This window comes from Neoarius graeffei, chromosome 28 (assembly GCF_027579695.1).
Source record: "Neoarius graeffei isolate fNeoGra1 chromosome 28, fNeoGra1.pri, whole genome shotgun sequence".
In the NCBI taxonomy this organism is placed as follows: domain Eukaryota; kingdom Metazoa; phylum Chordata; class Actinopteri; order Siluriformes; family Ariidae; genus Neoarius; species Neoarius graeffei.
Window position 1 is genome coordinate 15385933 of NC_083596.1, and position 13907 is coordinate 15399839.

Genomic DNA, 13907 nt, shown 5'->3' on the forward strand with positions numbered 1-13907 from the left:
ATTCTGATGTTTGAAGAAGTGAACATTAACTGAAGCTCTTGATTTGTATCTGCATGATTTGATGCATTGTGCTGCTGTCAGGGGATTGGCTGATTAGAGGACTGCAGAAAACAGCAGATGGACGGGTATACCTAATAACGTGGCCCGTGAGTATATACCCTGTGTCCGAAATCGCTCCCTACTCACTATATAGTGAGGACGCCATTTTGTAGTGCTGTCCGAAACCGTAGTGAGGATTATTTACACCCTATATAGTGCACTCAAAGTATCCCACAATGCATCACGAAAAGTAGTGTACAACCGATGGTCACTAAGCAAAGCAATATATCCCATCATGCATTGCAGTCGCGCTGAAAGAAATCAAATTAAAAGTCTCAAATTTGATTTAATAAAAGGCAGCGGCAAAGAAGAAAGTATTCAGCCTTGATTTAAAAAAAAACTGAAAGATGCACTGAGATTGATTAATGTGGGAAATGCGCTCAGTATAATATGGATTTATTAGAAAAACGCATGCATGTATTTACCATTTTGAAAACCCACCAGCCGGCTGATCTGGCACTTTTTAATTGTGAGACAGTAATGACGTAAATACCAGCGCGACGGACTAGCATCCGAAAGCTTTTCTTCATTTTACCAATGAGCTCACTATATAGTCCTCTATATAATAATTCCCTATATAGTGAGTAGGGAGTAGTGAACGAGCGAGTGATTTCAGACACAGGGAATAGTCTTGTACATCGTCTGTTGTTTGTAACTAGCTAGCCAACCAGCAAAACCGTAAAAACACAAATTATAGACGGTTACATGTTACTTAAACCACGAGTTGGCTTAGTGGTTAGCATGTCCACCTCTCGATCAGGAAATCTACTCACGGTCGGGTCATACCAAAGACCATAAAAATGGTAGCTACTGCTGTCTGGCAAGGCACGCTGCAATACAGATGCGAGTGGGGAGTCAAACTCTTGCGGTTACCAGAGGACCTGCCCCTCACTGTAACCCTAGCTATGTAATAGGTTAGAGGCTGAGGGCTACGGAAACGGAGATCAGCGCCGCCCTATGCGCCACATGGCGTGGGAAGGACTTTTGACATGTTAAGCGATTAAGCGTACAAGACTGCTTCGTTTATTTCAATACAATTTATCGTTGGATCAGGAAGTACTACATACAACCTTATGCCTGCATAGTGGTCAGGCTTTCATCTAAACGGGGGAACAGGGGCGCTGCGCCCTCTTATTCTCAGCGTGCGCCCCCTTACCGACTCCGTGAAAACATCCCAGCAACACTACGTGACAATGTGTCTGATCATCAAATACGTTATAATTGCTCCAAAAATATTCCAATCATAGCAGATACACCGCCAGACGGTGCAAAAACAATCCGAATTGGCGTTTTCCAGACCGAGGCGCACATGTTGTTTAGTTGTCACGGCTGCTCTCGCGAGATTTGACATGGGTTACTGACAAGGTCAGCTGACTTGTAGAGCGAGATTTCTCGAGACTGAATGACCTTTCACCCACCGGCACGGGAGTTTTTGACAGAAGTAGTTTGCGAGTTGTTTTTGTTGACACTTGGGCATTTAAAGATGTCATCCCGCGGCACGAAACGGAAGAAAGCCAAAGACTGTCCGGGGCAGAAGAAGATTACTTCTTTCTTTTTCAATGTTGACAGACAATTTGTTACAATTTCCCTCTCAGATAGCCTCAGAATGTCCCATTGGAGCATTTTTCAAAGGCTTTGCACGGGGAGGGGGGGACAACCGGCACCATCTCCCCTCCCCGCTTCGCTCCCTCGCCATGGTGAGCGCCCTCATACTAAATTTTTCTAGAAAAAACCCTGGTGGTACAGCTAGCATTTTGCATCTAACGTGCTACATCATGAAGAACCCCTTCTTTACAGGGTCAACTCAACCAGTGCACATGTACTAGTGATCAATGTGTCAATAAAGTTGACTAAAGTTCACCTTACGTTCGCTCATGAAATATACTGACGCTGAAAGTTTGAGATGCGAATCTGACATTGAGACATTGATATTGATTTGCATTGCATTTCTGTATCGGTCATATCCTGGCATGTAAAAGAAAACGTACTGCTTGATGCCACGGAAATAGATCCTTTCACTGAGCAGGAAGCATTATTCACTCGGTAAAAGCAAACTGGCGAGGGAAAAATACCTGGCAACTTTTTTGCTTATCACATCAGTACAGTCTATCAGTCCATTTATTCATCTCCAGCAAGCGATTTATCTTGATCAGAGTCGTGGTGAATCTGGAACCTACTGCAGAGTCTACAGTACTGGTTTGTTAAGCAATCTTTGAAGCTCTGGTATAGGTTGTAGCCCTTTGCCCATTTTATTAAAATTACAGATTCTCCTCCATAGGTGCGTATGTACGGTACGTGCGTGTACGCGTAAATTAAATACTTACATTTCTGAAGTCCAGTGTTCATCTGCGAGTGAGGAAGAAGCTGGAGGGAGAGGTCACCTGGCCCTGGCAAACAGGCCAGCATCTCACACACACACTCACACTCCTAGTGCAACATGGGACACACACTCCTCCTCACACTGCAGAGAGACAGCGAGAGAGAGACAGCGAGAGAGGGAGAGAGACGGAATTAGTTAGGCAAGTTATTTTCACCAGTGTACGTATGTACGTACAGTGGTGCTTGAAAGTTTGTGAACCCTTTCGAATTTTCTATATTTCTGCATAAATATGACCTAAAACATCATCAGATTTTCACACAAGTCCTAAAAGTAGATAAAGAGAACCCAGTTAAACAAACGAGACAAAAATATTATACTTGCCATTTATTTATTGAGGAAAATGATCCAATATATTAAATATCTGTGAGTGGCAAAAGTATGTGAACCTTTGCTTTCAGTATCTGGTGTGACCCCCTTGTGCAGCAATAACTGCAACTAAACGTTTGCGGTAACTGTTGATCAGTCCTGCACACCGGCTTGGAGGAATTTTAGCCCATTCCTCCATACAGAACAGCTTCAACTCTGGGATGTTGGTGGGTTTCCTCACATGAGCTGCTCGCTTCAGGTCCTTCCACAACATTTCGATTGGATTAAGGTCAGGACTTTGACTTGGCCATTCCAAAACATTAACTTTATTCTTCTTTAACCATTCTTTGGTAGAACGACTTGTATGCTTATGGTCATTGTCTTGCTGCATGACCCACCTTCTCTTGAGATTCAGTTCATGGACAGATGTCCTGACATTTTCCTTTAGAATTCGCTGGTATAATTCAGAATTCATTGTTCCATCAATGATGGCAAGCCGTCCTGGCCCAGATGCAGCAAAACAGGCCCAAACCGTGATACTACCACCACCATGTTTCACATATGGGATAAGGTTCTTATGCTGGAATTCAGTGTTTTCCTTTCTCCAAACATAACGCTTCTCATTTAAACCAAAAAGTTCTATTTTGGTCTCATCCGTCCACAAAACATTTTTCCAATAGCCTTTTGGCTTGTCCACATGATCTTTAGCAAACTGCAGACGAGCAGCAATGTTCTTTTTGGAGAGCAGTGGCTTTCTCCTTGCAACCCTGCCATCCACAACATTGTTGTTCAGTGTTCTCCTGATGGTGGACTCATGAACATTAACATTAGCCAATGTGAGAGGGGCCTTCAGTTGCTTAGAAGTTACCCTGGGGTCCTTTGTGACCTCGCCAACTATTACACGCCTTGCTCTTGGAGTGATCTTTGTTGGTTGACCACTCCTGGGGAGGGTAACAATGGTCTTGAATTTCCTCCATTTGTACACAATCTGTCTGACTGTGGATTGGTGGAGTCCAAACTCTTTAGAGATGGTTTTATAACCTTTTGCAGCCTGATGAGCATCAACAACACTTTTCCTGAGTTCCTCAGAAATCTCCTTTGTTCGTGCCATGATACACTTCCACAAACATGTGTTGTGAAGATCAGACTTTGATAGATCCCTGTTCTTTAAATAAAACAGGGTGCCCACTCACACCTGATTGTCATCCCATTGATTGAAAACACCTGACTCTAATTTCACCTTCAAATTAACTGCTAATCCTAGAGGTTCACATACTTTTGCCACTCACAGATATGTAATATCAGATCATTTTCCTCAATACATAAATGACCAAGTATAATATTTTTGTCTCATTTGTTTAACTGGGTTCTCTTTTTTTTTACTTTTAGGACTTGTGTGAAAATCTGATTATGTTTTAGGTCATATTTATGCAGAAATATAGAAAATTCTAAAGGGTTCACAAACTTTCAAGCACCACTGTACGTGTTAATGAGGAGCACCATATACACACACATTTAAACACACCCAATTACATGCACGCACCTCCAGACCAGACATCAGAATATCCCCCACGTAATACACCTAATCACTTAAAGTGCCATTCCACCATTGGATGTATTCTTTGGCATAAAATACAATAGATTTTGACAACGTATATAAATGGTATAACTAGATAGAGAAATCTTTTAGCTTCAAAATGATATATCAAACATAATTTTTTGACAACGACAAGTATATTAATTTTGCGACCAAAGTCACCTACCCTTTTAATTTCCGCGCGTGATGTCATCGGCAGGTTCCCCTTCTTCTGTACCGTGTGACGTGGCACATATTATCAGCAATGGCGGATAGAACGCGATAAAAATAATACCAATAAATCTAGCTAACTGAAAGATTAACTCAAAATTTTTCGCAATTTTTTTGGCCCCCATATACGAGGAGAAATGACTCTCTCACTTTGGGGGTTTCCTGGTCTAAAAATAGACCGACACGTGGTACACAAGAAGGGGAACCTGCCGATGACATCACGTTTCACTACCGCGTGGAAATTAAAAGGGTAGGTGACTTTGGTCGCAAAATTAATATACTTGCCGTTGTCAAAAAATGATGTTTGATATATCATTTTGAAGGGGCGGCACGGTGGTGTAGTGGTTAGCGCTGTCGCCTCACAGCAAGAAGGTCCTGGGTTCAAGCCCCGGGGCCGGTGAGGGCCTTTCTGTGTGGAGTTTGCATGTTCTCCCCGTGTCCGCGTGGGTTTCCTCCGGGTGCTCCGGTTTCCCCCACAGTCCAAAGACATGCAGGTTAGGTTAACTGGTGACTCTAAATTGACCGTAGGTGTGAATGTGAGTGTGAATGGTTGTCTGTGTCTATGTGTCAGCCCTGTGATGACCTGGCGACTTGTCCAGGGTGTACCCCGCCTTTCGCCCGTAGTCAGCTGGGATAGGCTCCAGCTTGCCCGCGACCCTGTAGAAGGATAAAGCGGCTAGAGATAATGAGATGAGATATCATTTTGAAGCTAAAAGATTTCTCTGTCTAGTCATGTTGTCATAAAATATATTGTATTTTATGCCAAAGAATACATCCAATGGTGGAATGGCACTTTAAGATAAATTCCAAATGGATGTGTGCATGCTCGGACATCTATATACCATTTACCCACCCACACACACACGCACGTCATGGCCTTGCGTGCTCTTGGGGCTGGCCGTATGCTTCATGCAGATAGAACCTAATCCTAGCCGCCCTGCCCACGGATCAGAGACAGGTCACCCTCCCGCCTTTCAATTTCAGACCCTGCTCCCTCACTCGAAGCAGGTGAGGCCACGTTTGATACCCAATCTAAACTTTAATTAAACTTCAAACGCAGCATGGCCGCTGTGGAGAGCCAGGGCCTCGGGGCCAGCAGCCGAGAGTAATTCAAACTCTCTGCTCCAATCTCTCTCTCGCTCCCTCACTGCATCTTCAAATCCCCAAAGCCTAGTTTCCTCTGATATTCCATTGGACTTACTTTTACCCCTCCATCTGCCATGGCCACCATGCCTCATGATCTGTAGTGTGTGTACATGTACTCGTGTTCAGAAAGTAGAGAGAAGTATAGGAATTGCCTGACCTACTCAATTTAACTCGCTCATGTTGACGTGATGCCTGCTTAGATATTTTATGCTGTGTAAGAGATACAGTCCAGAAATCATCTACATCAGAACGTAAGCTAGTTGACGATGGAGGCTAAAAATGTCGCTAACTAAACAGAAGCAATTTTCCCCTTCAGATTATACTTCAAAATGCTTTGTAAGAGGTACAAACATGGGTCCAAAGTCATCTCGGCTAGAATAAAATGTTAAAAATCAATACTACATGGAGCACTACATATTTTAAGCACCCAAACTAGCTGAAGTTTCCGTTAGGCTAATAATTTTGCTTCTATATACTAGCTAGCTAGCTTTTTAAATTTGCCTATATTTAAAAAAAAAAAAGCTGGGTAAGAGATAAACGGAGTTCAAAGAGCATCTAAATCAGAAGGTTTTTTTTTTTAAGATACTACTTACAGAGCTACTTATTTTTAAGCCCATATAAGCTAGCTGAAGACAGAGGCTAAAAATTTAGCTAACTATAGAAACAAATTCTTTTCTTTGGATCTCATTCATCTCATCTCATTATCTCTAGCCGCTTTATCCTGTTCTACAAGGTCGCAGGCAAGCTGGAGCCTATCCCAGCTGACTACGGGCAAAAGGCGGGGTACACCCTGGACAAGTCGCCAGGTCATCACAGGGCTGACACATAGACACAGACAACCATTCACACTCACATTCACACCTACGGTCAATTTAGAGTCACCAGTTAACCTAACCTGCATGTCTTTGGACTGTGGGGGAAACCGGAGCACCCGGAGGAAACCCACGCGGACACGGGGAGAACATGCAAACTCCACACAGAAAGGCCCTCGCCGGCCACGGGGCTCGAACCCAGGACCTTCTTGCTGTGAGGCGACAGCGCTAACCACTACACCACCGTGCCGCCCCTTTTCTTTGGATTATACTTCAAAATGCTTTGTAAGAGATAGAAACATGGGTCAAAAGTCCTCTAAACCTGTGTGTGTGTGTGTGTGTGTGTGTGTGTGTGTGTGTGTGTGTGTGTAAAAACAGATTCTCCATAGAGCACTCCATCATTTTAAAACACAGATAAGCTGGCTCAAGCTTCAATTAAGCTAATAATTTAGCTAGCTAGTATATAGAAGCCTTTTTTCTTTCTCATCTCATCTCATTATCTGTAGCCGCTTTATCCTGTTCTACAGGGTCGCAGGCAAGCTGGAGCCTATCCCAGCTGACTACGGGCGAAAGGCGGGGTACACCCTGGACAAGTCGCCAGGTCATCACAGGGCTTCAGAAGAAAATGTTTAAATTAAAAAAAAAAAAAAAAAAAAACCTTGGACTTCTGGTTGAGCGGCCATGAGGAAAAGCAGCGCAACACCAGGGCTCTCTGACCATTCGAAGATAATGCCGTATTTTGCCCAATGATCAATAGTTATTAGTGTGTGATATTAAACAGGTGTTATTAATATGCCCAAAGTGAGACAAAAGCACGTTTCACAGGCAAAAGAGTGTACTCATTTAACCGAAGAGGAGCCAGTCGAAGGTGACACAGGTAGCCATTCCGACACGGGGAGCTATAGGTGGCTACAAACATAGCTAGCTCGGAAGTTATACTATGGGAATTGAGAGACTTTCGGCATGAAAATGCACACACGCTCCGAGAAATACGACAGGACATCAAGGGGGTTGGAGGAGGCCATGAGGGAACTGCTAAAGCTACAGGCTAGGCTGGAAGCTAGGTTAACGGATCAGGAGGGAAGAGCGAGAAAGGAGGCATAGAGGAAGGGTTGGAGGACGACGACTCATCGATGACAGTATTTGTGGAAAATCTGCTTAAGGACAAACTGAAGTTGCCTCATACCCACGACCTCAAGATTGAGCGCACACCCCGCACCTTGGGCCTGAAACCACCAACCGAATCTCCCCCGAGATCCATAATTGTCAAATTTTGGAGCAGTAAAACTAAAGAAGAAATCTTAAAGCTGACATGACAAAAAAAAAAAAGAAGAAGATTCCTGTATCGAGAGAAAAGAGGTTTTGTGGACCATGACTATGCACCGGAAATCCTCAGGAAGTGTCGGGAACACACGGAGGCGAAGAAAGTCCTGAAGGAGAATAAAATTCGGTTTCAAACTCCTTTCCCAGCCAAAATGAGTGTTCTACGAGGGAGAGACATACCTGTACAACTTGGCAGAGGCGGCCACCAAAGACATGGCGAGGAGAGGTCTCCCCGTGACGATATACAAACCACCGGCAAGCTGGGCTGACAGAATTAAAAACCTGATGTGGCACAAGACCCGAACCCCCGAGAGGAGACGTACAACAGGTAGAAGTTCAGCAGGATGGTTATTTAAAAAAAAAAAAAAAGAGACTGGATGTTTTCAGGCAGGAGTGACCAGTGGGCTTGATTGTTTCAGCGCCGGTTTTTCATAATAAGGAGGTAAAACTCTTTCAATTGGTGAGATACATTTGGAGAGAGAAGAAGTGGGATGTTTAGCAGTAAACGTGAGACAAACAAGTAATAAATATCTGGCAAAGGGCGTGTTTGGGCCAGGATAAGGACATTAATAGTAGGGAGTACCTGATTGAGGAAAGCCTGACCAGCTAAAAGCATGGAGCACTTTGAATCGTTAAAGGAGGGCCTTCCACAACCAGGGATGTATGGAGGCTTTCCCTCCGAGCTGGCAGAAGATCTCGGCTCTTTCAGGGTCACAAAAAAAAAAAAATCTCAAAGCAGGAAGTTCACTTTATGACAATATCGAAATGTAATAAGTTAATGTTTTTTTTTCTGGGACAGTTCTATTTATAGGCGGCACGGTGGTGTAGTGGTTAGCGCTGTCGCCTCACAGCAAGAAGGTCCTGGGTTCGAGCCCCGTGGCCGGCGAGGGCCTTTCTGTGCGGAGTTTGCATGTTCTCCCCGTGTCCGCGTGGGTTTCCTCCGGGTGCTCCGGTTTCCCCCACAGTCCAAAGACATGCAGGTTAGGTTAACTGGTGGCTCTAAATTGACCGTAGGTGTGAATGTGAGTGTGAATGGTTGTCTGTGTCTATGTGTCAGCCCTGTGATGACCTGGCGACTTGTCCAGGGTGTACCCCGCCTTTCGCCCGTAGTCAGCTGGGATAGGCTCCAGCTTGCCTGCGACCCTGTAGAAGGATAAAGCGGCTAGAGATAATGAATGAATGAATGAGTTCTATTTATATGTTCAGGTTCTTTTGGAGTTTGAGTGTTTGGGGTGGGGGTGGGGTTAGGGTCAAAGGCAACACTTGACATGATATGAAAAGCCGAAAAGTTCCACTTAGGTTGGCTTCTTACAATGTGAAAGAGTAAAATACTGGGCAAAATGAGAAAAAAAAAGACAGGGTAGATGTAATATTTATTCATTTAATTGAATTAGAAGACAGGGTTTTGACCAGGTTTATTCAGCGTCCTATAAAATCAGGACCCAGAAGGGGAGTGGCAACACTGATATCGGCAAGGGTAACTTTTGAAAAGATTTCGGAAATCAGAGACAAGGAAGGAACATATAATATAGTGGTCGGAAGATTAGAAGGAACAGAAATTACTCAAATTTATACACACCTCCAGGTGCAGCGTGGGGGATTCTACAGACAAATTTTCACTCGAATGATCACTAAAGCACAAGGAATGGTGATTTGTGGGGGTGACTAATTTGAGACTGAATGCAAAGTGGGATGTTTCAGGATTAACTCCGACTCGGTATAACGCAGCAGGCGAGAAAGTGAGGGGGATGCGAAGAGAGATGGGCATTTGTGATGTATGGAAAGAACTCAATCCTAAAGTTAGAGACTACAGCTTTTACTCGTCACCGCACAGGTCCTATTCAAGGATTGATTTTTTTTTTTTTTTTGTATAGCAAGGAGATTGGCTTTGTAAGGTCATGTAAAATTGGAATAACGGACTTGTCGGACCACGGTCCTATTACCTAGACTTAAATATGAAAACAAAAGTGCTCGGAGAGCACAATATCCCCTGCTGACAACCGTGCCATAACTCTGGTAAAATGTGACCGAATTGAACGAAATTGCAATATGTGCATTAACAAACAAAGAATCCTGTCAAGTTTCGTGAAATTCCTCCAAATATTGTGAGAGGAATTGATTTCAGAAGGTGAGTACCCTTCCCGGGACAGATGGACGGACATCCCCAGGACATAATCCCACTTCAGGTCTTTCGGCCAGTGGGAAAGACCCGAAAAAATTGTGAGGGAAGCGGATTTCAGAAAGCAAGCACATCTTGATGAAATTGCCAAAGTTTGTTAATAATCAAGAGCATAACTCTGGTAAAAATAAATTTACCCAAATTAAACGAAATTTCAATATGCATATAACGGCCACGTAAAGCCTCCCCCCCCCCAAGTTTGGTGAAATTCCTCCACAAATTGTGAGACGAGTTGATTTCAGAAGAACGTACACCCTCATGAAATTGTCAAAAGTTATTTAAATCAAGGGTCAAAACTCTGGTAAAATTTTCACAAACGAAATTAAATCGCAATATGACGGTACTATGCATATAACAAGGCCTTTTGCTAAACTTCGAGAAATTTGTCCAGAAATTGTGAAAGGAGTTGATGTCAGAAGGCGAGCACACCTTCATGAAATTGTCAGAGTATAATTTTGTTAATCAAGGGCTGTAGATCTGGTAAAATGTGACCCAATTGAACAAAATTATAGTGCATGTGTACTACCAACACATAAAGAATCCTGCCAAGTTTCATTAAATTTCACCAAAAATTGTGAGAGGAGTTGATTTCAGAAGGGGAGTACCCTTCGCGGGATGGACGGACGGACAGACAGACAGACAGACAGACATCGCCACGACATAATCCCCCTTTGGGCCTTTCAGCCAGCGGGGGGGGGGAAGAAAAAGAAAAATGCTCCCTCATGGAGACTGAACTCATACTTTGGGGACAAATGAAGGAAGAACTGCAGAAAGAAGAAATTCATATATACCTGTCAAAGAAGGATAATGGGGAAGTGTCCCCGATTATGGCGTGGGATGCCGGTAAGGCTGTTTTAAGAGGGAAAATCATAGCAATATTGGCGCTACAAAAGCAGCTCAGACAAGAAACATTAGATAAGTTAAAAAAAGAGCTGGAAAGTTTAGAAAGAAAATACCAAAACTGTACTCAACTGGATATTACTAAAAAGATCAGGGAAAATAAGGGCCCGTTTACACGAGGACGCTGTCGGGTAAAAACGACTAAATATTTTATCGGAAGTGCCTTTCGTCTACACGGGGATGGCGTTTCCAAGGCTGAAAAACGGAAAAAATTGAAAACGCCTTCCAGAGTGGATAAGTTAAAAACAGCCCCCGTTGCATATCCGTCTAAACTACCCAATACGCGAAACTCTGCTCGGATCTGCTCACGTCGGGTACGTGTTTACGTATGTCATATACTGTACATGCCAGCCCGGGAAGTAAGAAAGTAAGAGCATGTCTGATTGCATCGATCCAACGGACCTTCAAGCTGCTCTGGCAGCTTTAATAAACGTCCAGGAGTCCTTCGAACATCTATACCGAATCTGCACATATACCGTTAATGAACAGAGGCGGGTATAGTATGCTCTTACTTTTTTACTTACTTTCTTACTTACCATAGCCAGAGTAGTCAAAGTTTTCGCGGCGCAGATGTGCAGATCAGACAAGACGGAAGACGTTGCGCATGCGTGCAGACATAGCGGAGGTCTTTCACAGCACCACCTAGCCGCCTGGCATGCACATCCAATTGAATTCCGCACATTTATGCATCACCGTATAGACGCAGATTTCCTCCTTGAAAACGGTCGTGTAGACGCGGAAAAAAGTGAGAACGAAAACGGACTTTTGCGTTTTTGTTTCAGACCGTCCCCGTGTAAAGTGGGCCTAAAAGGTCAGATAAATGAAATATACAAAGCAGATATCCAGAAGAAATTAACCTTTTCGAAACCGGGGTATTCTGAAATACGGTAGGTAGTAAATCAGCTAAAATTCTGGCATACAAATTAAGAAAGCAACAAGCAGAGCAAGAGTAATAAGATTAAAGACCCAGTAACTAAACAAATGAGGCACGAAATCCAGGACACCCAGGGTTGTTTTGAAAAATACTTCCAAAACCCATATGGATGGTCCGTAAAGGGGCGGGCGCTAGTCTCTACTTGCATCACTCAATCTCCCAACAATTTCAGATGGCCAGAATAAAATCTTGATGGCCAATGTGACTACAGGTGAATTGCAAAAGATCAAGACTCAAACTTAAGTCTCCAGGGTCAGAAGGATTTACGGCCAAATGGTACAAGACCTTTATGCCGCTTTTCCACTACCAACGCGGCTGAGTCGGGCTGAGCCGTGCTGAGTCGAGCTGAGTGGGGCTGTTGGAGTTGCATTTCGACTACAACCGCGCTGAACCGTGCTGGCTGGAAGTGGGTGGACACATTGGGTGGAGTTAGCGAAAGTGAGTGGACGTCATGTGATGTCGTTAGGCGGCGCAAACAGTGACATCAGTGACCTTTTAAGCGGTAGTCTCACGACCCGGATAGTAAACAATAAACATGGAGTCGTTAGTGTTGCTGGTCTTGGTGCTGTGGCTTGTTGTCACCGACAACGCCAACAGATACTGGCAAGAGCGTATAGATGAGGCGAGGCGCATAAGGCTTCATAATTCTCGTAATTCGTAATTCTTCTTCTTCCGGGTTTACGGTGTTTACAGGTCCCAGCGTGCTCGCGGGGCGTGTGTGGGCATGTGAGGACACTCCTCCTCACCAATCAGTGCACAGGGGAGTGTCTGCTCATGCCCCTAGCCCCACTCGGCTCGGTTTGGCTCGCTTCAGCCCCACTCCAAAACCGTGCGAGTTTTGGGGGCTGAGCAGGGCTGAAGCGAGCTGAGTCGTGCTGCTCTGAGGTAGTCGAAACGCGAGCCGTGTCGGGCTGAAGTGAGCTGAAGCGAGCTGAAAAAGGGTAGTGGAAAAGGGCCATTAGTGACCATCACCATTGTTACTGAGAACGTTTAACTGGGTCCTTCAGAAAGGGGAGACCCCCCCCCACAAATCTTGGAGGGACGCGATTATAGCTGTAATACCAAAAGAAGGGAAGGATAAGACAGATTGCTCTAATTATCGCCCAGTCAGTGTGTTAAATCAGGATTATAAAAAAAAAAAAAAAACCTCTTCACATCAATCCTTGGAAGACGATTAGAAGCAATACTTCCAGATATTATTCAGTTGGACCAGACGGGTTTTATTAGACAGAGGCAAACACAGGACAACGCTAGGTGAACACTACATGTAATTAACCGTATAAACAAAAACAGTTTAGAAGCAGTCTTGCTGGGGTTAGATGCAGAGAAGGCGTTTGACTTGGTTGACTGGTCTTTCTTATATAAAGGTACTGTACAGATTCCAGTTTCACAAAAAATTTTTGCTAGGACGATACAAGCACTTTATTGCAAACCAACAGCTAAAATACAGATTAATGGTGGACAATCAAACACTTTGTAACTAGAAAGGGGATGTCGACAGGGCTGCACCATATCTCCACTCTTATTTGCGATTTTCATAGAGCCCTCAAGTCAGTGGATAAGACAAAATGAGAGGATAAAAGGAATTTTGATCTCAAGAACAGAAAAAAAGGCCTATTTGCAGAGGATATTTTGAGATACTTGGGGCATCCAGCTACTTCCTTTCCAGAATTGCTCACAACCCTAAAAAACTAAATACCCACAAGTCCCAAATTTTGGCATTTAATTATTCTCCTAGCCAATTGATTAAAAGATGAATTCAAAGTGAGCTGGGAATCAAAGTTGATTAAATATTTAGGAGTGAATATCCCAAAAGATCCAAACACGATTATGTTAATAAATTATGGACCCTTAATTTCCAAGATTAAATCTGACCTGGCCAGAAGGAATCTAGGGCCCTTCTTAGGGCTAGGAGGACAGAAGCACTAGAAATGAACATGGTACCCATATCTGTTTCAAACCATTCCAGCAGACCACCCAGACAAAAAATTCAGAGGATTAGATAAATTAATATCATGATT

At 43.7% G+C, this 13907-nt stretch overlaps 1 protein-coding gene across 6 annotated transcripts in view; it reads right to left on the reverse strand.

The window, feature by feature from the left end:
- fam222ba (family with sequence similarity 222 member Ba) overlaps nucleotides 1-13907 on the reverse strand; it is a 222570-nt gene that overhangs the window by 33959 nt on the left and 174704 nt on the right. For all 6 annotated transcript variants that reach the window (XM_060912365.1, XM_060912366.1, XM_060912363.1 and 3 more), the window contains one exon: nucleotides 2424-2560. In XM_060912365.1, coding sequence (XP_060768348.1) covers nucleotides 2424-2505 — 82 coding nt within the window. In that variant the 5' untranslated portion in view covers nucleotides 2506-2560. The remainder of the gene's footprint in view (nucleotides 1-2423; nucleotides 2561-13907) is intronic.